The following is a 24,465-nucleotide window of genomic DNA, read 5'->3' on the forward strand; positions in this document are numbered from 1 at the left end:
CCCCCCCGCGGCGGGTAGGGAGCGACCTGCCCCCCCGGAGCCAGCTGTGCCGGCAGGCAGCTAATGACCGCCGGGCGCAGAAGGACACCGTGGCAGCTGGCGGCTCCCTCCCCCTTCCTCCTCCTTGTGCCTTTTTATTTTATTTTTTTCCCCTTCCCCCCCCCCCCCCCCCCCCATGGTAGGTGGGCAGCCCCCCTGCCCCACGGCGGACTTTTGCGGGACTTGTCCCGCTCGCAGCGCCCGGCCCGGAGCCGGTTGGGTCTGGGGGTGAACCTGGGGGTGAAGCCGGGGGCGAGGCTGGGGATGAAGCCGGGGGTCCCGGCGCCTCCCGCCCCCCCTCTGGGAACCGACTTTGTGTGTTTCAGCTGCGGCGGCTCCCGTGAGGATGCAGCGGGCGCGGCTGCCCGGCCGCTCGGCGTCGGCGGGGACGCGCCCTGCGGAGGACTGAGCCCCCCGGCCCCCCTGCCCGCGGCCACCATGAACACCAACGTGTGCGTGGAGAGCGGCCCCAACCCCGAGGCGCCGGGGCTGCCCAAGGACAGCCACCTGCCCGAGGGGGCCCTCAACAGCCTTGTGGATTACAACTCGGAGATGGAGAGGTACCGCTCCTTCGCCACCTTCTACAAGACCAACGGCGGCGCCTTCCCGCAGGCGGCCAAGATCGCCCGCATCACCACCCCCATCTTCCCCAGCGCCGCCGCCGCCGCCGCCGCCCGCATCGGCATGTCCCCCTGGAACTGCGACACCGCCACCGCCGCCGCCGCCACCGCCATGCTCTGGGGCAGCGGCGGCGGCGGCGGCGGCGCGGCGAGGAAGCCTTCCTCCTCCTCCTCCTCCTCCTCCTCCTCCTCGTCCTCCGCCGCCGCCGCCGCGGCCGCCGCCGCCGCCTCGTCGCTGCACGCCGGCAGGGGCAGCATGCACCACCGGAGCGACTCGCAGCGGCTGGGCAAGCCCGGCTGCGCCCCCGGCGAGCAGCCGGCGCTGCCCATGGCCAACAACAACTTCCTCTCCAGCCTGGCCCCCGAGCACTGCCGGCCGCTGGCGGGCGAGTGCATGAACAAGCTCAAGTGCGGCGCGGCCGAAGCCGACATCATGAACCTCCCCGAGCGCGTCGGCACCTTCTCGGCCATCCCGGCGCTGGGCGGCCTCTCGCTGCCGCCGGGGGTCATCGTCATGACGGCCCTGCACTCCCCCGCCGCGGCCTCGGCCGCCGTCACAGACAGCGCCTTCCAGATCGCCAACCTGGCGGACTGCCCGCAGAGCCACGCCTCGGCCGCCCCCGCCTCCGCCCTGGGCGCCGCCGCCGGGGCGGGGGGCGGAGGAGGCGGCGGCGGAGGCGGCGGAGGCGGTGGCGGTGGAGGGGGGACCGGCGGCGGCGGGGCCGGGGCCGGGTCGGGGAACCCCGCCAAGAAGAAGCGGAAACGCTGCGGGGTGTGCGTGCCCTGCAAGCGGCTCATCAACTGTGGAGTCTGCAGCAGTTGCAGGAACCGCAAAACGGGACACCAGATCTGCAAGTTTAGGAAATGTGAAGAGCTTAAGAAAAAACCTGGCACTTCGCTAGAGGTCAGAGGAGATGATTTCTTTTTCCCCAGCCTCCCGCCGTCCCTCCTCAACCCCCTGCCCCCGCCCCTGCAGTGCTTCTTGTCTAGCTTCAAGATGCAGCACCCCTTTTCCGAGGCCTCCTTCAGGCTCTGAGGGCCCCCCCCGGCCCCGCCGAGCCCCGCGGAGCCCGGCGCCCCCCGCGCCGCCCGGCCCCGGCGCCGGCCCCGCTCCCGGCCCCGCTCCCCGCAGCGGGCCCGAGCCGGAGAGCCGGAGGCGGCTCCGTGCCTCCCTCCCCGCCGCACGGGGACACCGCTCGCCTGGCCCGCCCGCCGCCCGTGCTCCGAGACCGGTGGCTATCTCTGGGTTCTCTCTGGGTTTTCCTCTCTCTCTCCTTTCGGTTTGTGCCGAGCCGTTTTGCTTTGCTTTGCCTTTTCGTTGGTGGGTTTTCTTTCTCTGGTGGTGGTGGTGGTGGTGGTTTGGGGTGGTGGGGAGAAGGGTGGCCGGGTGTGAAGTACAACGGGGGGAAAAACATAGCGCAGGCTTCTGGCCGGACTGCACCCACGTCTCTTTATGCTGTGCCCTCGGACCTGACGGTGTGCTATTGAATGCTCCCCGGCCGTACAGACAGGCTTTCAAGGTTGCTAGGCGTGCCGCAGACAGGCAGATTCGACGGCGCAGAAATTTCGGCAAACGTACCCGAGCCCAGCAGACAATGGAAGGCAAAGTACCCCGCTGCACATAAAACGGCTGGTGGTTGATGTCGTTAGGCAAAGGAAACAAGCGAGGGGAGAGACTAGTAATCATACTTAATCCCTTGTCATTATTAAAATTATAGTGTCGCTGGCGAGGCGCACGTATCAGATGTGTCTGGAGGTGTCGAGGATGATGGATTTAGTACAGAGGAGCGGTGCACACGAGGTGACATCAAGATTTGTAGTCATAGAAATTAGCAACTTAGTGAGAAATCGCAACTTCCCCCGTCCCCGTGCGCGCGGGGCAGCCGGTGCCCCGGTCATTGCTCGCAGGAGCAGAGGTGGGATGAGGGCCCCGGGGGGAGCAGCAGTAAGAGCCCACCCATCCGACCCGCGCTAAATACACGCAGACAGTGGCACCGGGCGCTGGGATGAAGGCAACGCTGGGGTTGTGAGTGACGTTTGGCCGATAGCGTTAACTCTTTCGTAGCCGGCCTCATCAAAATAACCGATGAATTTCCTCCTTGCAAGAGTGGCCTCTCCTTGCTGGAAGTTTGCTCTGTAGCTCTGCATCCTCTTGGCTGGTTTTGTGCATGTGTGAGGGCCCGGCATCACTGACCTCCAGCCCAATACGGACTCTCCAGGTGCTGGAGACTAGATGGGGTTAGCAACCCTTGGTTTATCTCAATTACACACACACCGTGGTTGCTTTTGTAGAAAGTTTGCAAAGAAGACGCATAGTAGCCCGGTCTTCTCCCGATGGACTATCGTACTGAGCGCAGCCCAAACGAGACTTCTCTGGCGAGCGATGTGGAGAAGCCCCGTGGTGCCCAGCCGTGCACGAGGGCCTCTCGTCAGGCTCGCCAGCCTGGGTGCTGCTGGGGCTTAACGGGCGTGATAAATGGCAGCTTCTGATGGCTTATCGATTTGTGCAGAAAGTGAGCTATCTCGGGGAGAAGCGCGTTTGCACGCTATCAGATCTTCCGATGGGCTTGCGTGCATCTCCAGAACTTCTTCGCTCCTGACAGAGGTGTTTGGCAGCCTTAAAAGCCGCTCAGGCATGTTATGAGAATGCCGCCCATTAAAATTGTTTAACCACTGCGACTAGTAAAAACCGTGGTTTTATTAGCCACTTGTGTACTCTCATAACCACCTGCCTTTGCGTCTTCTCTTTGCTTTCTCTTCCCCCCGTTTGCACTCTGTCAGACGGATAAACACACAGAAGCTCCTCCGCTGCTGGGCTGGGACGCGGAGGACGCGGCTCTTGGTTCCCACCTGTGGAGGAGTCAGCAGGGCATCGCCCCGCTGCAGGCCGTGGCTGGCCACAAAGTGTGTCACGGGACGTGGCTTACCTCCTTACAGAAACATCCATAGGAGAGGAGTTCCATAACAGAGCAACTTTCCCTTTTGGTTGTTTCTCTTATTTCTGCTTCTTTCTTTCTTTTAATCGAGTAACGACGTGTGGCAGCATGACTGCTAAGGCCGCATGTGGCAGTGCAGCGCTGGCCTTGTGGCAGCCAGCAGGCCGTGGGTCAGGGAGCAGCAGGGCCAAGCCAAGGCAGTGGCCGTGGTGGGTCAGGGAGTGCTCCCCTACTGCGTGGGCATCGCGGGCTTGTTCATCCTGCGGCCCTGGGGAGCCGGCGCGTCTGCTCCGGTGATCCCTTGTCATCTGCAAAGGCACGGTCCCGAGGGAATGCAGCGAGGATCGAGGAAGGGATCGCCGTGGGTGGTGTGTTCGTAGGACGTGAGAATTGTGCTCAACGTCGGCTGCGAGTCATGGAGAGGGTTCAAATCAGGGGCGGAACTGTGCTCAAAAACGAAATAAACGGAAAACAAGAATAATAACAATAAACAGCAAACTGATTGATCCCACTGCAAGCATTTCTCTCTTTTTTCCTTTAAATCTGTTCTTCTGCTGGTGCAATGAAGGCGTATGATAAAATTCTCAAGGTTACTACACCAAGTGTAAGACAGATTCACGTTAATGCGTTCCAGTCCCTGACCCTTACATTTTTAATGGAGTGCTTCCCTCCCAGCATTTTTTTTTTAAACACCAGAACTACTTTTTCCTATTTCTCTTGTACAATTTTCACCCTCAAAGTGTCCCAATGCTCTAGTATTTTACATAGAATGTTATTATTACTAGGAAATTTTATGTATGGTAATAATAAATCTCTAAAACTAAGATTGACGTCACGTTGCACGCTGCCTACTTGTGTATGTATATTCTGTCTTCATGCAGATTTACAGTTGGTTTAAAGAGGCATAATCTTTATTTACCCGTGGAGACTACTTATTTTCCTCTGATGGGCGTACGCGTCTGTAACTTCTGCAGCAGGTTAGGAAGATCAGGAGCCGGATATGACTCTCTTTGAAGGAAACCACCCTGACTCAGGTGGCCCACTCCTCATTTTCATTAGCGCGATAGCGAAAGCAGGCGGAGGGGCTGACTCATGGCGGCAGGGTCTGCACGGTTCAGCCCAGATGTGAAATGTCTTCTGGTGCTTGGGCGTGCTGTCGTACTGGTCCGTGCCGCTTGCTTTGTTTGTATCAGCCTCACCAATTAGTAATGTGCGCTATTAAACGTTTGCGTACCGACCTGAAATACCAGCCCCCACACACCGACCTGAAATACCAGCCTCCAGATCCCACCGAGGCACCTCACCGAGTTGCATTTCAAGGGAATTTGGGATCCTTCCCTGAGGGTAGGGTCACGGTGGTTGGTTTCCACAGAAGCGGCTCCCGACCCCGGCCATCTTACCACCACGCGGCCTGGTCGCGGGGCAGCGAGGCCAGGGTTGGGTGGGCTGCCACAGGGTTCTGTGGCTAGGTGTCAGTTTTTTGGGGCCTTGGAAGAACAGATTTCCCCCCACTAAACATGCTTTCTGCGCTGAGTTTTCCATTCGACCTCTGGGGATCCCCAGGGACGACTCCATGACACAAGGCCTCTCGCTGCCACCCCCGGCACAGGCCAGGGCGGCAGCAGGTGTCACTGTGGCTCACCATGTCTGGATTCTGCCACTTGGAGCTCATTGAAGCTGTTTGACCTTCTGCTGTGGGACCACATCTCGCAAGGCTTCACGCTGCAGTCAGTGGGAGACGTGTGACTGAGGGCAGCCTTGAGGGCCCTGCAGAGTTGAGCTTTTGGTCTGCCTACGGCTCTGGCAGATTAGCGAGCATGAAGAACCTAGCGCAGGGGATATCCTCTGAAATGGAGATGGATGTAGCCCGTTTTACTGCTTCATGTTTTGTTGTTTCCCCCTTCTTCATGTGATGCTTGCAGAGCAAAAGAACTGCCCCAACCACGTGACGATAGCTGTGTTCAATCCAGAATGCACCTCGTGGAAAACTGCTGTTTGATACAGTGCAATAGCACCTGTGTTTTGTAAAAGGCGGACAAAAGTCACATTTTTTTGTTCCAAATGAAGTCCCTCCCACCTAAGGAAATCTCTTAGTGCTGGGATCTGGTACTGAACTGAACAGAAATTTAATTAATTAAGCAAAAATTGTAGGCCAGTCAAGGGTTGAACAGCCTCTTTCATACAAACACTGCTTTCTACGTGCATTGGAAATTGCTTGCTTTAAATCATTGAACTGTGATTGTTTGCCAGGGAAATTGTCCATATGGTAAGGGAGGTTAACTGGTTATGGCAGTTCTGTGCTTTGACTGCACTGAACAGTTCTTTGCACGTTTTTCTCCATACCAATACAGGCTGTGCAGTGGGGTTCCAGGATGCTGCGCCAAACTTCGTTCTTTGCCCAGTGTTGTCACTGATTCATTTGTCTTATTTTTTAGTCGACATAATGAAATCGATGCGCATTGTTTAGGTTGGACAAGTGGCATGTGTCATGAGAAATATGAATGAAAGCAGAGCTTTTTCTAGAGCAGCAATAAGCATAATGGGCTCCTTTCCTTTCCTTTCCTTTCCTTTCCTTTCCTTTCCTTTCCTTTCCTTTCCTTTCCTTTCCTTTCCTTTCCTTTCCTTTCCTTTCCTTTCCTTTCCTTTCCTTTCCTTTCCTTTCCTTTCCTTTCCTTTCCTTTCCTTTCCTTTCCGTCTTTCTGTCTTATCTAAGTCTCTTCAGAATTTTTATTTCCATCTGAGGAGCACAGAAGCCAGTATGACTTGGACCCCTATGTCAGCTACAGCACTTTCGGAAACTCTTACCGATGCTGTTTGTACCACGTGCTGTGGGTTGTATACCCCATGCCTTATTCAAGTGAGGAGACTCATTTAAGCCAGTAGATACTTGAACACCGTGTTGGATACTGCTCATTCAGGGTGGGTAACCATATAGCGGCAGTTCAGAGCAACAGTCCCAATTTTTGTTTGCCTGTGCATGTGTGTTGACATTACTGCTTTGTTGGGCCACTTTCCATGCAGGTCTGTTTGCTAGGTTGACACCTAACACCATTACTGAAGTCAGGGAAGACTTAGCTTGACTGGGGAACGAATTAGGATGTCAGAAAATGATCCCTTTTGAATAGCAACATCTTGGTACTACATTTTTGTTTCATTTGAACTCCAGGCAGTTCAATAAAAGATAGATACTAATTTCAGTACTCTGTGTCATGCACTTGATGCCTAGCAGTGGCTGAGAACAAGTGCTTTCCAAATAGCCTAAAAATTTTTATCAGCTGCTAGTTTTCCAGCTCTACCCGTGCATGTGTTTTAAGAGTTCAGCTGGTAAATAAGATATTTCTAAGCAGGCAAACCTAGAGTGTACACCCTGAAGCCTCACCAAATACAGCCTAATCCTTTTGATCACTGTTTGCGATGGGAAGCAGCTGCTGATTGTGCAGGGAAAGGCTTAGGATAAGCTTTCGGATGTACCCAAGTGAGTTAGGAGGAATGAAAACGTAGCTCGTCCCTGTAAGGAAGTCCCTGGGACTTGGCCTCTGTTGCTAACAATTCCCAAGTCACCTACTATGTGCTTAAAAACTGCCAGCAGATACCTTGCTTTCTGAGGTGTACCACCATCCGAAGAAAGCATTTCTTTACTTTTGTAGCGTCTGTATTTTTTGAAAGCTCATCTGCTCTGAATGATCATACTGAACCACATCTTGAAGCATGCTGTTTGGCTTGACGCTCTTTGCTATTTGGGAGCCCAGCCTGCTGTGTCTCTTTTCTCTTCTTTTGGGTACCCTTATTGTTTTCCACAGTCATATCACGTTCAATCACATGCAGACACCTGTCCTGAAATTGAATTACTCTGTGGCGTAATCTAGAGTCATCCCCCATTTCAGCATCCCTTGCTTGCTGTTCTTTGTTGAGTTATGTTGCACCATACTTCAGATGCGACAGCCATTTAATAATACTGAAGCCTTAGCTCTGCAGGGGCTAAAAAGATCCCAGCAGGCTTGTTAACTTCTACTCTCAGACATTATGGGAAATATTTTCTCCTCCCTGGAACTCCTAGGCATCCTCTTAATTAAGACCATAAAAATCCATAGCCAGGTATGCGTTAAGCCTATTGAATTTTTTTGCAGTTTTCCAGAGTCTCTTCGTACTTAACCAGATACCACACTGCCGAGTGAAATACGAGAACTTAAAAGGAATAAAAGCAGCCTGGGTCATGCTGGATACTGCGTTCTGAGCGGGCAGCAAACTCATCAAATGCCTTTTCCCTAGGCACCATAGAGTTTTATTCTTTCCTCTGCTCTACATAGTGTATTTCCTCATTTCAGTCTCACAAGAGATGGCCATTTTAAAAGGTAGCTCCTCTCCTGTCTCAGGACAGTGTTCTTTTCACTTCCAGGCTGTCTTGGCTGTGGTCTCCGTTGTATTTCTGTATAGGATCATTATTAGCTGGTGTCAGGCTTCATTTGACTAGGAGCTAATAATGGATTATTCAGTGGTTTAGAAAGTGGAGAAGCAGCATTAGAATTTGAGGTAGTGGGAAGATCTTAATAAACACTGGAAAATTATGGGAAGTCCTACAGATTTCAGGATGGAGATCACTGAATACAGTAGGTGAGGAGGAAGGAGCAGCCGCAGAGTGCTGAAGCAGAGATGGAACCAAGAGCAGCTCAGGGCTGGAGATAATGAACAAAGCGTCAACAAGAGGGTGCTGCTCCTCAGCTGGAGCCGTTCAGGCACTGTGGGGCAGGTGGACAGAGTACCAGAGGTGGTCTGCTGCAACACGGTGGTGCTGAAAATGGTGGTGAGACCTCCTGTGGTGTGAAGAAAGCAGACTACAGCTGCTGCAGTGAGCAGGAGGTTTGCCGTTAGTCATGCCGGCACGGCAGCTGAAGAGCTCACTGGTAGTTGTCTTCCCACAACTTCTCCAAGGGAAGGCCAAGGCTTTGCACAGCAGAAGGGGATCCTAAAGAGGGTAAGCAGGGCTTTCCACATGCTCTCATTGATACAGAAGTTTTTTTCATTCATTTTCCTTCTTTTTTCTGAATTGAGTAGAATTTACGGAGAGAATCTGGGTGCTGGGTGAGCATGTGGTATGGGAGGAGTTGTGTGATCCGAACAAGTTGTTCCAGAGACAAGGAAGCGATGAAGGCAAATGTACAGACAAGCTGACAAATGTGAAAGAGGGAGGCAACGCTAGCAGTGAAGGGCTGAAAATGATGATTTGTTGTATGAGAGCTGCTTGGGCTTAGAGGCTTCTTAGGTGTCATGTACTGCATGTCCAAGGGAAGCTGGAGTATGCCAACAGTGTGCCAATCTGCACTATGTCAACACAAAGAATTTGCTCCATCAACACAAGAGAAATACCCCTTATGCATTTGAGTAACATCTGTCCCTCTGCGTGTCCTGGCTGCTGGTGGGGACGCAGACATTGTGTGTGGGACAGAGCTGAAGAGCATAGAAGATACAGGGAGGGCAAAGCGTGATTATCGCAGTGCCATTAAAGAGATCAGAAGTGGAGAAGGAGCATCAGGGAGCAGATTCTGTTATGTGTGCTATCTCCAAAACGAGTGGTATCCGTCAAACAGAGGCTGTTTGGCTACAGAGCAAGCAAAAGAGGAGAAAATGTATTTGGAAGGGTCATGGGTCTGAGTAGCTGGCCACCAGGGAGTGGGTGGGAGCGGACTTGGTGGCACGAGCTTGGTAATGACATAAAAGCTGTTCTCTCTAAATCACAAGCGCGTCTGAGTCCCAGGAGGCGGCGATCACCGTTGGCTGTTTGCTTGAAAGCTGATGTAAAATAAATTGCAGGTCAAAGTCCAGCAGAGTTGACGGTGTCATGAAAATAATCACCGAGATGAATCTTAATTGTCATCCTTGAAAATTTCAGAAGACATACCAGGGAATTAATGGGACTCAGAGCCATACACAGCCTCATAAAGCTCTTCCTTCTGGTAGGGAGCTGTGATGACACGCTGCACAGGAGTTTGTCTTGCTGCTGCTCTCTTTCAGTCTGGCAAGACAGCCCATGGTGCTCACGGGCTGCAAGAACCAAACCAACACCTGCAGCACGTCTCAGGCGTTGGCTGGAAATACCTCCCAGCCCAGGTAGCTTACTGAATGCAGCCTTTGAGTACATTTTTTCTTCTTCTTTTTTTCTTCTTTCCCTTTTTTTTTTTTTTTTCTTAAGGATTTGCAGAGAAACAAGCAAGCGGAGGCCAAGCATTTAATGGATATATTTTTCACTGGCTCTTTTATCAACAGCGTATGAGAAATCCCGAAGGACAGAAGCAGTTAGCTAACCAATGAGGCATCGTAGCCAGCGCTAGGCTCTGTGCAGGAGAAAAAGATGCCGAAGGCAGAGCAGCTCTAGGGGAAAGAGATTTAAGCGTAGGTTTGGCGCCGAGAAACATGCCTCCCCTCTGTTTGGAGACCAGTCTGTATGAGATTGCCATAGCCCGCAGCAGCCGTTTTGCGGATGATAGAGTTGTCAGACTGTGTGTGCGAAGGCTCCTACCACTGGGTGAGGGACCAGCGGGGATTTCTCATTAACGGAGTGAATGTTAACAAGGATAATTCTGGTTTGTGAGCCTGCGTGTGCAGGGTGGATCATTGATAGGAGCTGATGGATGGTCTTTGTGGGGATTTGATCAGGGAGAAGGTGGATGGCAGTGCATGTGACACTTTTCTAGCTGATTGTCTCTGACTGAGGAGAGTCTGCATAAGTCACCAGCCAGGTCCCAGGTGAAACCAGGAGCTGAGCAGTGGTCTGGATGTTTAATTTTTAGTGTTCTTTTGCATTGTAGTGCCTTGGGTTTTATGTTGCATGATGGTAACAAACTGGTGTCCAAGAATTTCTCTACAAAACTTTCCTCAGTAAGAGAGCTTTCTGCTTTATGCTAACATGTTGGGCTATTTGATGCTAATCCCCACCGTCAGGACGAGCTCACCGAGTGACAGCTCTTCTGACCTGCTTAGCATCAGCCCTGGCTAAGGAGTAATGCTGCATTACAGCTTGCATGAGCCCTGACCTGTCCCCATGGGGGTTTTGGTGCGGATTGCAGAGCGTGTGAGAGGTTTTGCTGGTGTGGCCAGTCCTGGCATTGGTGCCGCTGCTAACACTGCTTGGGACAGAGATGTTTTCCTTCAGCAGGATTAGGCTGGATTCCTTATGGCTTCTGATCTGTGTTTGCCATCTGTTTTCCCCAACGGTGTTATACTTTTTTTTTTCTAGATCAAAAAAGTGAAATTGTTTACCCATTCCTCGAATATAATCTCATATATAAAGTGAAAAAAGTTAATATATAAAATAAACTCTGGTATGTGCTGCATGTAAATGAGAGATGCATTTGCTCATTCTTTCTCCTCTGGAGAAACCCATTGCTCCTCAGGCTCACCCTCCTGACTGAGCTGGGGAGCTGCTGCCAATGCTGAGCCCGAGCGCAGGATCTGGCCCTGTAGTAGTGGGACTTCAGCTCCCCAGTGGCCTTGGGCACGCATCTAGCTAGCCCCATGGGAGCCTCTTGAGCTGATGATCTCTGAGGAGGCAGTTGGGGAAGAGCTGGGTTTCTAAAGCATGGTCCCAGACTGCTTGCCGTGTCCCATCTAGTGGGGCTTTTCACGTTGTGCAGTTGGTGGCAGAGAAAGCCGAATGAGTTTCCTAACCTGGAATGTGCTAAATCTGGTTTGTGTCAAGTACGACGCAGGAGATACGCAGTGTGAGTGGAAAAATAGCTGCCGGCAAGCGGATTCATGTCCTCTCAGAGCAAATACAACCCACTTTTAAAATAAATGTTAAATCTTGTCTTTGGTTTGAAGGGAGCCAGGCCCACAGCTCAGGTATGGTGAGAGATATTTTAGCTTGGGCTGCAGAAACAAGCTCACTGCTGGCTTCATGACCCTATCTCTATCCGTTGAGGCCACTGATCTGCTGGCTGCTCAAAGAGGGCTGTTACCTCCCAAAAACGTGGCTATGGGGAGCAGATTTTGGCTGGGGACAGTGTCTGCTCGCCAGGCTGTGCCATTTCCTTCTGCCCGCCTTCCAGTGGGGACGAGGCGGGGGATGTGCACGCCAGCTTTTTGCTCCTGAGCTTCCTTGCCTGGAGGAAAACATTCAAGGAGACTCTGTGTGGGCTGGATGCGAGTGCCGAGTGCCGGGAGGTTTTCCACACAGCCACCGCTGTAGGTGATGTATATTTATGAGAGGAACAAAGCAGGCCACGGACGGTGTGGAAGGCTGCTCTCCTCTGCAGGTGGCTCTGTATTTCGGCATGTCAGGAGGCCCGGAGCCGCTATTTTGGTGTGGGCCGGCTGTGGCTGTACTCACACGGTGCGCCCTGCGGTACAGCTGCTGTCTGTCCACAGAGAGCTGCAAGGAAAAGAATAGGAAACGGGCGCAGTTTGGGGATGGAAAAGGAGTTTTGGAGCACCTGGATTTGCACCAGAATCTGCTTCTGTATGAGGTAGGCTGTGCATTTATTCAAAGTCATTTCCAGCATGGGGGAGCTGGCAGCCACGTCAGTTAGTGGCGCAGACGTGGTGTGGAGGAAAGGCCAGTCTGCTGGCTCACCGGGGTTTAGCTCACTGTTCTGTCTGTCTGCTCCTCTCAGGCAGTTGTGGGCGTTAGGCTCTGTAGTCCGCATTCACAAATGTATTAGGAATGTATACAGTCACTGGTTTATGACCAGTGGTGGTCAATGTTTGCTCTTGGGCTGTTGATCGATCCAGATTGCATCTTGTGCAAGGGCCACGACTTCCCACTTGAACCCGTTAGCTGTCGTGTAGCACTGGATTTCTCTGTCACTGATTTGTTATGTATATGCATTCATGTGTGTATATGTATACGCATATATAAAAAAAACAACTTACTGGTCCAAATTTCATGCTGTACATCCTGTGGCCTACGTGCCTTCCTTCCCCCCACTTGTGGAAGGGATTGCAAGCAGGGATTGTCCTCCACGCTGAGACACTCATGTAGGGTTTGTAAGGTCGACATTCGTAAGGTCATTTTTCCCTATGTGGCCAGCACCAGTCCTGCATGGTGCTTTGGGAAATAACAGGAAAATCCACCAGTTTCTTTTGTGTTGCCATTGGAATATGGGATGCAGTAAGGACAAGGATCCCCCAGTGCTACCTATTTCTGTTTGTGTAGGTCTTTGTAAAGACAGTCGGGTGGCCCATATCTTGAAAATACCTCAGCTGCAATACACTTCCCAAAGGGTCTATGTTGAGCTGGATCATTTCAGCCAGGACTCATAAAGAGGAATGAGGAGTGCCACATCTGCCAAATAATTTGCTGTAGCCAGTGTGTGAGTTTGCTTCTGTGAGATGAGGGTTTTTGCTCTTGGATCAAACATCAAAGGGGTCTTACATAATGCAGCGTCTTTTAACATTGGTAAGGTATTAGGCCATAATCATGTAGTGCTCTGATGTATTTTATATTCTATTTTATTTCTGAATGTGGCTCACCTCTACCCAAGTGATTCCCTAGCCCTACAGAAATTAATGATAAAGGTGATAAAGTCCTCTTTCTATGCAGCTGTGGATTTGGGTGCACCCCAAGCAACAGCATCCTTAGCAGGGGTGGCTAGCTCTCCTGATTCCTCATGTACCTACCAAATCTTTCTGGTGGCTGTGAGGCTCGTGAGCATCTCCAGCAGATTCCGTAGGCATGAGATTATGAAGGCTGGGGCTGGGACTGAGCTGGGCAAGCGAGTGGGCCTCCTGTTGCCAGTGTGGTGGCCCCGTGGGGTTCACTGGGTTATTGGTCACTGCAGGTGTGGGAGGCGTTGTTCTTTAATGAACACTTGTGCTGTAAAAATGAAGAGCTCAGCTGTCGAAATAAGCCTCTGGTAATGGATGTGTGTATATGATTTTTCCACTGCTGCTTAATTTAAGGGATTTTCCCTGTTCTGTTGGTTCTGGTTGCCTTTTTCACCGCCTCATGAAATCCCAAAATGTAACACTCTTGGTTCTCTATCGAAGTATATTTTTTCAAGGCGACAATTAAAATTGAAGATTTCAGACATTTGAGTTGCTCCTTCCCCTTCTGCAGCAAACGTCTGTGAATGCTGCTGAGAGGAGAGTGCAATAGCAAGTTTTAAGCAAGAAAGTCATTTGGCACCGGGCTTGCACAGGGACAAATTCTCCATCCCGCCGCGCTTTACAGCATTACGGGTTTCTGAGCATCCTCCTGGGAGCCAGGCTGCCGTTTGTCAGCATTTGCACCAGCGCGAGGAGCGACGGCTGCCTTCAACAATGCTGATCAGCTCCCATCCTGCTCCTCGCCCGCCTCCCCGACGTGCGGGGGAATCTGTCTTCCCTGTCACTCAGGATAATGACGCCCCGCCGGCAGCGCGCAGGGCCGGCAGCATGCTGTAATCTCCTTGAGAGCTTCATTCCGCAGCTGGGACTCCCGAATTTAAGCATGCAGGTGGTAGATGGTGGCTGCACTTGAGCCTGGCTGTTGGTGTGCTGAGCTGCTGAACGGGCTGAAGGGGCTTTTTTTTTTTTTTTTTGTCTGGAAATAACCTTGGCTTTTGCAGGGGCAAAATCTATGGGTTTCACCTTGTAAATCGGGTTTGCTTTAATTTGAGCCACCTATCCCATTTTCAAAAGCTTTCTTGTTTAAGCGTGGATTAATAATTCATTCCCAAATAGGGGGTTAGCGCAATGGATATTTCATTGTAAATGCGTATCTGTAATTAGAACTCGGCGTGCGGATGCAAAATTCCTTATCTTGTAGTTTTTCAAAAGCACACATCTTAAACCACAGCCTTGCCCTTCAAAAATATTATTTCGTGTATTTAAAGGTCTGAATGACCTTTTAATCAGACATTGCACCTTTCCTTCCAGCTGATATGACAGCGTCTGACAGTAACTCGACCTGATGCTGCAAGGAAATAAATAAAGGCCATCTCAGTTGCTATGCCTTTAAATCTGTCTAGCTAGCTGCGGTTTTGTGTTTAGGTAGATGGACCCACGGAGGAGTATTACGTTTAGTTTTCAGGCGAAGACAATATATTGAGTTTAATACATTTGCATGTCTGGCTGCTCTTTCGAGATCAATTTAGGCGTGTGATTGCTTCCTACCACTCCGAAGTCGAGCCTCTCCTGCAGCCGACCTCCTTATGAATTATGAATCCGCATCCCTCGCTGGAGCTCAGCAGCCATCTTACAGCCCACGCCGACCTGCGGGGACAGCCGTGCCGTGCCACCGCCTGTCCTCGGTGTGCCTGGGGAGCTTGCTCGTGCTGCTTCCTCACCACCGCGCTGGACGCAGCAGGGGCTGGCAGAGGTGGATGCTGGCGCAAAGAAAACTCCAACCGTTGGGGGTGGTTGTATCAGTGAACCAGCCCGTTGTCTGTGAGAGTTAATTTTCAGGTGATTTATGAAACCCCAGCACCTGAGGAGAGGGATCAGGCATTGGGCCCAGGTTGGGCTTCTGGTGGCATGGCAGAAGCGCTTTTGTCTCCCTTATGTCCGTGGGCACGCAGGATGAATGTAGCAGTAACACAGAGTCTGCTCCCCTTTCAGACAACCTGCTATTTATGCCCACCACCAGCAAAATCAGCGAGTATTTGTGTATGGTTTCCCAGGGTTTTGCTTTTAGGACAATCTCTGATGCTGCTGCTCGTGGGCAGTTCTGAATGAGCCAGGCTGGCTGATCTGGCGTCAGCTCGGCGCTGGCTCCAGCTCCGTCCCTGGTCAATAGCTCTGGAGGAGAGGCGTGGGTCTGTATGCATGGGCTTGGAGGGCACTGTCATCATCTTTTGGCTTTGAAGGAGACTGAGGGCAAAAAGGACCTCACAGACACTGCCCTTGCAGGCTCAGCACCTCTGTCTCTGATGTATGTTATACTTTAAAGCTGTGAAAGGAATTTGCTTGTGCTCAGGTGCCTATGGAGGCACCCAAATGCAGGCGGACACCATTTTGGGGGAAGGCAGCCAGGGGAAGGAGGAGGGGGAGTGGCTGTGAAGGCAGGCCATTTCAGCGTGAGGCCAGGGTCCTGGACGTGTGCGAAAGCAGGCAGGTGGGCAGCCTGCTCAGCCCCCTGGGTCCGTTGGGAGTTTCCCTCACTCTTACTGAGTCGAGGACACGCTTTGGCGCTTTCTGCTCTACAACCAAAACACAGAGTGAGGGCCCCAGCCTGAGGACGAGCTGCTCCTGGAGCATAGCATGCTCTCTGAAGGACAGGACAACGCCTCCCTTACTCCCCTGTCCTAAGACGTGCTCGTGCCACAGCGTGTGCCCGGCCTACAAACCCACCCGCCTGCAGCCATGCATCCCCTATGCCGAGACGCAGCCAGGCACCGTGGCGAAGTTGTGTGGTTGTTCCAAAAGCACTGTCTGGTTTCCAGGAGATGTTTTTGATAACAATGTTTGCGTTTCCATGAATACCTCGCTTGACTAACTAAGGAGACCGCATGTTAGGTGTGTTATATGCTACCTCACATGTGTCACATATGACCCTAAAATGGCATGTGCGTGTGTTTCTATGAATTGTCAAGCTGTGGGAGGCATCGTGCTGTTCCTAGATAACTGAAAGTATGCCTGAAATGTAAAGGGAAAGAACAAGTAGAAGAAATTGAGTGTTGTAATGCCACAAAAGAAAGCTTAACTTGTTTTCTTGCTTTTTTTTTAGAGAACACCTGTTCCCAGCGCTGAAGCATTCCGATGGTTCTTTTAAGCAGTAGTGTATCTTATTTTCAAGGCAGTCCGAAGTGAATGGCAAGCTAAAGTCTTGTTTTAAGAAACTGCTTAGTCCACCATTGAAGAATATACTCAGATACTATTTTCATTTCTGTATAGGGGTTTCCTCAAAAGCAAAAGACAAAAATCTGGGAGCCTGGGGAATTGGCTGGCTTATTCACATTCAGTACACTGATTCTTTCTTTGATGTAACTTAGCTATACTAGTGAAGTTGTTGTCTATTTTTAAAGTGGCTGTAAAAAAAAAAAAAGTTTGGGTAAACCCCTGCTATAAAGTCATGTATCTTTGAAAAGTAACATATCTATACTTCATTTTCAAATATATGTGTTTCAGTACTGTAAACTGTACAGATAGCTGCTTGTATTCTGTGTGTTTAGACACAAGGAGACAATCATGTCTGAGCATCTATGGAGATTAACGGTTTGTACACAACAGTGTGGTTCTGCGAGTTAAATCCGGAGCAATAAATCCTGGCTTTAAATATTATTTTGTTAGTTGTTTAGCAGCAGCAGCAACAGCAGCACTGTTTTACCATGCATCCTTCCATAGAGACTTGATGCTGAGTTTTCCAAGATAAAAAGATTGTGACACATCTAGCAATTACCTTCTGTCATGGTGTTGTAAGAAGGGAAGACATAAAATTTAAGATTACTCTTTCAAGCACTATATTAGAGTAGTGGTTTATGCACTTGCATTGCTTCCAGAGGAGCTTTACAGAGGGGTATCCCTCCAAAAATGCTGTATGGTGTTTGACCCACTTTTCACTGTGCTCTATGGTGGATTGCCCAGCCTAGGTGGACATCCAACACCAGTCATCTGTGTAAAGTTTGTTCTAGAATGCAAAACAAAGTGAGTACGAGCCCTTAGGATAAACGATGACTCGGCCAAATTACCCTCCATCTATGGGTTCTTACGTAAAATTTTCAGTCAGTGGGGAAAATGTTTCATAAAGTTGAATGCAGTATTTTTGGTCCAAGTGGAGCTCTTCACAGTTGATCTTTGATCATTGGACCGGTTCAGGTGTCACTTGCAGTTGTGTTCATTTGAGAGCCTGGATGCTTTTGTGGTATAAAAATTAACTTTTTTTTTTTCCTTTTAAATTTACAAAAAGCAAAGACCGCTTCTCCCCACACATTCCTCAGTCCTCTGATCTTAGCTTTGCTGAACCACCAGTCCCTTAGGCCCCCAGCAGAACGGTCTGCCATTCTTCTTCCTACTCTAGCGTCATCTGCCCTCTGGAAAGGCAGCGCACGGAGGGCTGTAACTCGTGTTGTGAAAGATAAGGCGGATACTGAACTTAGGGGTACCTAATACCAGTTGATCAACACATTTTATTGCTTGGCTTCGTCACACCGCTCATGAGTGAAAAGGCCATCCCGTCAAAGTAAGCAAATGCTGTTGTGCCACATACTTCATAGATTTATCATTTTGTACAAGAGAGGACTACCAGTAGTTTCACAGAACAGATGCTGGGCATGGAAACAATTGGCCAATGACAACACAGCCCATCCAAATCTCCTCTCGTTTCAGCACTTTCTCCGTTATTTGCTCAATGCTTCAGCCCTTGGCCCCTGGTCACCCTCATGTGGCGGAGCATGTGGGGTGGTGGGGAGCACCGCGGTGTGGGACCTGCATAGGAGGGGGGACGCCGGCTTTGTCAGGGGAGGGAGCTCTCGGGACTGGTGGCTCTTGGGACCATTCTGGAGAGCCAAGGTCCTCCAGGAGAAGCCTCCTGAGGTCTCGTGTGTCAGCAGGGCCAGGCAGGGCAGGGGTAGTCCACAGTACCTGGAGGAGCGTGGGCGGGCTGGGCTCACCGAACGTGGGGTTGATGCACATGTCTACGTCATTGCGTTGTGCGATGTCATGCCATGGCTTCAGAAACGGGAGCGTCATGCTCAAAATGCTTCTGTCACGGCGCCCCTCGTAGAGTTTGTGAGAGGCCGTCAGTCGCATAACCACACAGTAAGCTTTACGTCTGTTCCTACGGCAGCTGTGTACGGATTTCTTTTGTGTTTGAGACTTTTTGGTTAGGGCCTCTGTTGCTGACCACTAGACCAATATGAGCTCTGTAAGGTCTTCTCTACCGAAATGCTGATTGACTTATCAACCGAAGCCTTATTTGCACATCTGGCTGGTAAGCTTGCCTTGCTTTTTGGAAAATTGTGATTGCTCTTACAGAAGTAGAGACAAAATTAAGTTCAGGCTACATTAGGTGTACAAAGAATATTCATAGCAATGTACTTACTGTCTAATACCCTAATGTTGCATGTCTTGATGTGCTTTCTTTTTTTTGTTTTGTCATTTTGTTTTTAAAAACTGATGGATCTGTATATTGTAATTGTGGTGTTTTACATGTCAATTCAAAATTGTTAAAAAAAAAACAAAAACAACAAGCAAACCTGTTAATTATTGAAAACGAACAAGAGTTGATTTTTCTTTGATTTTCCCGCGTGGTTTTCATTTCGGATGTTGTTCCTTTACACCATCACATTTTTAGATTTGGGTAAAACAATACCTATGTGATGTAGTGTACATAGAGCATTTTGGTTAGTGATGTTCAAAGAAGGAAATCCTTTTTCTGGCCTTCCCTCTCCCCCATTGTATACATATTTGTAAATCAGATTTTTTTCAAGTACTAATGATAAAATTTGTGCTTTTCACAAAGACCAAAAACATTTTCCAGTATGAAAATTTGTATTCCTCTTTCGTTCGCACGATGCAAAAAAGAGTTAAAAAAAAAAAAAGCAGAACACAATTTTGCAGTCTTTTAGGTGTGAACATTAAGGCTAATGGAAGCATTGTTGGCATACCCCAGATAAACGTGTAGGAAAAATGGCAAGGCTGAAAGGGAGGCACATGTACCCGTTCTGTGAATTAACAGCAGACCCTCCATAAGGGGGCAAATGCTCCCTTTCGTGCAGAACCCCTGGTATGTAAGTCATGGAATTAATGTTAAAGAATACCAAGTTTTTAAATGGGCTATATCTGTAATCAAATAATGAAGAAAGAAAGTAGTTAAATGAACATACCATTCAGGGTCGAATACACTCAGCAAAAAGCAGTAGTGGGTCTTTGATCATGGTTAGATGCATAGTGATATCAAACAGTGGGTTCTCATGTAACAGCTAAATGTTTCAGATTTTGTTTTTATTAAATTTGGCAGTTTCACGCTGAGCTCTACTGTATTCTTAGTGAATAAAAGACAGCTCCTATGTTAGAAAGTACTCAATTTCCACAATTGCAGGGAACTATAGGAGTTTTTTTTTCAGAAACACGGGCCGCAGAAATGTACTCCTTTCACAGTGTTCTCCTATTTCTGAACTGTGCAGTTATCTATTAAATTTTCTAATAGATATTTGTGTAAGGTGTATGTATGCTTGTGCAATTATGGAAAAAAAACAGTTTTGGAAAACAGTGTATTTATGAAAAAAAATCACTTATGGGGCATGTACAAAACTGTATAAAAACATTCAATTTGCCCAGTAAAGTTGTTTTTGTGATATTTCTGTGTTGTTGAATAAAGGACTTTAGTATTCAAAATATCTCTCTTTTTCCATAAACAGGTTTTGTTTGTGGGATCTTAAACAGCGAAAACTTCTTTTAAAAAAAGAATCCTCAAAATGAGCCAGAGGGTCCAACAGCTGACCCCAATCACATGTTCGGGAATGAATGCTTATGAAGTGATGGTACAATAGCTACACAACTAATTCCTTCTTAATTGGCAGTCGATGGAAACCCCGTAAGTTGTGTACCTGCAGGTAATGTTGTGCTCTGAGTTGTTTAAGGTAGCAGAAAAAAAAACATACCGCCTTTGTAAAACTAGGAACGTGACGTTGAGATTTAGAGGCTATGAAAAGGTTAGTGAAGTTAGAAGTAAGATGGATTGCAGAACAGCCTTCAGCCCTTCGGTGCAGGCCTCTGTTGTACAGGGAAGGTGGACTAGTGAGGGTGACGCGATCACTTAGCAGTTACCTTTGTAGGGAAGAGCGTACAATGGTGAAACCTCATCCCTAACTCTTGCAGCAGAACGTAGTCCTGAGGGTGGGTTATCATGTCACTCTTGGAGCATTTGGGATTACGAGCATGGTTTGTGAATGATGGCTGTATCTTACTCTTTGTTTTACTGCTTCTCAGTTCAAATTTCTGTTCTTTGCCTGCCGCGTAAGCTACTCCTAGGAAAGGAATCCATTTCCTGTTTCCATTTTATTTCCCCGTGCTACAGACAGGCATTAAAACAACACCAGATAGGTGGGAAGGCACGTGAGTGTGCGGGCGGCACATCACCTGATTGTCGTGAAATTTGGCGTGTCATTGCTCTGTGAATGTGCCTTGCATGAACGTAACGTCAGCTCGTGTGTGCCAGCGCGGGACTATGAGAGGGTGTGAAAGACGAGGTAGGTCCTTCGGGCCGCCAGGTTCCTTCTATCCCTGCTGACTTTCTGGGGAGCAAGGGTGTATCCTTTTGTTTTCTAAAGAAAGCAACAAAACCAAAAGGAACAGGGGTGGATTTTTCACTGATTCTGTCTTCCTTCTTCGAAGCCTGTAAGGATATATGCTCTTGTGAGACCTAGACCGCTCATTAGACAATGCCAAGAGTGAGCCTTGAGTTCTGTTTGAAGAGGAGGAAAAGGGCTGCCAAGTTGCTCAGGCACAATTCAGTGATCTCTCTGGATTAGATACAGAATTCACAGGGAGGAAATGTGCTAATTTTGTGAGATGGTCGATTTGGAAGCAGGAAGAGGTCTCTGAGTTCCTATTCCTTTAATGCTTTCTCTTTCAACTATTTTTCCCCTTGAGTATTGTTTTATACCAGTCTGAATGAAAAACGTCCCTCAGCTCCAGAGAAATACTCACCCCAGATATGAACCCTGCAGTTTAAAACTACCTTTAGCTTTTTATAGCTTTTATTTTTTAATTAAAAAAAATCTAAAAAAGAAAAACCAATCCAAACAACAAGCAGGTAATTCTTCAAAGCCCAAACTGACAAACTCATTACTGAGACTATTAAGAGGAAGGAAAATATCCTTTTGCGTGGAAGCTCAATTCTTCTAGGCTGTGCTGGACTCAATTTGTTTTTGCCACTAGCCATTTCAGCTCTCCCTGATATTTCTCCAAGGAACAAGTCTGAAATTATGAATGGTCTAGCGGTACAATGCAACGTGCCTTCTGGGAGGCCCTAGTCCTCCTCGGATTCCCATGGGCTTTGCTAGATAACTTGTGAAATTGGAAGAAATTGCAGAGGTGGCTTTGTTATAAGTTCTACCTTAGTTTGATGCTAGGATCTGCTTGGTCACCAGTGTGCAGTGGGCATGGGTAGATGGCCCTAAAATCTATGAAAATAAGAAGCGCGTCTTGTCGGTAGAATATACAATGAAATTTGAGACCACCAGCCCTATGTGAGGAAAGAAAGGTGAAGTTCAGCATCACCCAGATATCAGGATCTGCCCCCACCCTGGCCTTGATTCTCTTTGCCGTTTGGTATTCAGGATGGACACGGTTGTTGGGGTAGCTGGGTTCTTCGGAAAGGCGGTTTTGTCTAACATAACAAGAGTAAAGGAAATGTGTGTAGCCAGTGGTAATCTTGTAGGACAAGTCATCTAGGCTGCCTGAATAAGCTGTAATGCTCAGGAAGTAAGCGCCTCCATTATTCTTTGAAGTTTTCAAACTATATTAAGGTGTTTTCATGTTATTTTTAATATAATAAGCAAGAATAGTTTGTAATGCTGCTGCCCATTCCCTGAAAAATGGGTTTTAGACTTGAATCCTAATGGCTTAATTTCCCAACAAACTTTGAAGGTACTTCTGAGTAGACTAAGAAGTCTAAATCTGAGTGCCCTGTAAGGGAAGCTCCTGTGGTTGGGGATTCATTGGTCTGTGTAAGCCACCTTTGACATGCTGAGGGAAGGATCTGTGCTAGAAAGTAATTCATCAGAATCCTTGTAGAAAGATCTTTAGGTGCTGCCACGTCAATCAGAGCCCAGACTAATTACTCAGAGTGGTTTCCCCCAGCTCAGTTTATAACATATATAAGCATCTGCTATCTGAGAACACCTTTCTTCCCTTACTCCTTTACATCTGCCCTCATCACAGAGTTAATAATGCTTGCCATCTGCACTTCTTTAGGAAAAAAAAAAAAAGAAGATAGAAGAAACACAGATCTTGTGTGCTAGATGTTTTCCTTTGGAAAGAGAGAGAAGAGCTAGCCCAGGTCAGAAACCCCTGTTTCTGTCCCAAGTCTCCTAGCATGGGTGCTCTTTGCATCACTTGTAGCTTCTGAGCAAAGTCCAAACCTCAGCTTGGCAATCAGACACAACCCCAAAGAAGACCAGCACTGGGGTGAACAGGGCACAGTGGGATGTCCCCACCACCGCCTCCCTGGTGCACACCACACACACAGAGACGGTGGTGCCGGGCGCCTGGTGCTCCTTCCCCGCCCGTATCTCCGTGAGTTTGGGTCTGGTTTGCTGTGTCAAGCAGGAGGTAGGAGGACCTCCCCAGATCTGGTGAGCAGAGAGGACATTGGAGGGCTCGTAAGGGGAAAGAAGGTTTGTGTGTCAAGATGGTGACTAGAATAGCTCGGTCCATGTGGCTTGTAGGAACCTCTGATTTCTAGCTGGGAGTGTCTGAGGCCACCAGGCTCTATGAGAAGTAGCTGATCTGTGGAGTGGACTTTGTCTTTTTTTTGCCTACGTTTTAGTACCCATGCCTAGAGATGGATAGATAATTTGCCCGGCTGCTATGTTGACTGAGGATGTGTGGTTTAATACAGAACTACGTCTTTCAACCTGTTCTGGGAGAATTAGTGGGTAAATAACCTTGTCTAAAGAAATCTGCCACCCAGATTAGGAACTGTGAATCTAATTATTGCTTTCTGATATTCTGCTCTGACTTGTTTTGCCTTTTTATCCTGACTGTTTGCATTCCTAGAACTGATTTGCCTTTTTTGATGCAATGCCATGTGACCTGCTGATTAATTTTTGTGAACAATCATAAACTCCAAGCTATGGCTGACTTGCTATCTTTTTATGCTATGCTCCATAAACATTCATTCATTTCTTATGATTACTGTGTGGAAACAGACTTTTACAGGCTAATAAACTTGGATTTGAACTGGATGAAGAGTTTCCTTGTGTCAATTCTTTTGTGTGTATAAGAAAAAAAGAATAAATAAATAAAAAAAAAAAAAAGAGGAATGGACACATGAAGATGCAAATGTTGACTTGACTTAACCAGGTCTCTGTAGTTATCCCCGCAGATGCTCTCAGTAGTAAACCTGGAAATACCAGTGGCAACACCTCGAGGTCATTTCAGTTGTGGTAAGAAATGCTCTCCCTTTAAACCAAACGCAAACTTCCAGGGGTCAGGGCTGGCAGAGAGGGGGAAGGGAAACGGGGGCTTTTCTTTAATTGCTTACTGCCGTGTCTCCTCTCCCGTAGACCTGCTTTCTTCACCACACTGACACGCGCAGCGCAGCCTCCAGCTGAGACCAATTAGGCCTCGCGTTCGCCTCCGCTGCGCCTTGCTTACCCGAGCCAGGCGATGCTCGCTGCCGCTCACATGTCGGCGCAGGGGGTCCAGGGCTGCATCCTGCCCTGCCCTCGGGGTCCAATGCCCCAGCCAGCAATGCCTGGTGAACGTCTAGGAAGCAGAAGTATGATGAATTCTCACGTTGTAGCTGTTTGTGGCATCCCTCAAGAGGGGGTGTGAGCTGACAGCGGTTGGCAACCTGCATGGGGTGGGATGGGGTTTCTGCAGGGAGAGGCAGCCAGGCTAGAAGTAGGCTGGCCTGATGCCTGCACACAACTACAGACCATCCTCCAACGTAAAGGAGCCGGCATCCCCTTTGCACGCCAACCTGATGCGTGTTACAAGCATTATGCACAAAAATCACATTATTGCAACAGCTCACTGCAGGCCCAGGGTGTGGCTGCGATCTCGATCTTGCCAAAGGAATTGGATGGCAGAAGGAGGATGAGTGCTTCACCTCGGATGTGAGCAGGGAGAGCAAGGGCAGCTGAGCTGAGCAGCTGAATTAGATGGGACCCGTCCCCGTACGTGCAGAGCCGGCACAGCCATCCTGGCCAGGCACCATTCAGAGGCGCCGCCGGGCCCCGGCGTTCATTTCCTGCTGCTGCTGGAAAGGGCGACTTGGGCTTGCTTTG

At 49.1% G+C, this 24,465-nt stretch overlaps 1 protein-coding gene across 1 annotated transcript; it reads left to right on the plus strand.

Moving 5' to 3' along the window:
- Positions 1 to 477: 477 nt before the first annotated feature.
- On the plus strand, positions 478 to 16,751 carry CXXC4 (CXXC finger protein 4). The gene is made up of 3 exons (XM_050710547.1): positions 478 to 1,289; positions 1,380 to 1,563; positions 16,236 to 16,751. The coding sequence occupies exons 1-3, from the start codon at positions 478 to 480 to the stop codon at positions 16,278 to 16,280; spliced, it is 1,041 nt and encodes a 346-aa protein (XP_050566504.1). The 3' UTR covers positions 16,281 to 16,751.
- The last annotated feature ends 7,714 nt before the right edge of the window (positions 16,752 to 24,465 follow it).

Source organism: Cygnus atratus, chromosome 4 (genome assembly GCF_013377495.2).
Source record: "Cygnus atratus isolate AKBS03 ecotype Queensland, Australia chromosome 4, CAtr_DNAZoo_HiC_assembly, whole genome shotgun sequence".
NCBI classification, from domain to species: domain Eukaryota; kingdom Metazoa; phylum Chordata; class Aves; order Anseriformes; family Anatidae; genus Cygnus; species Cygnus atratus.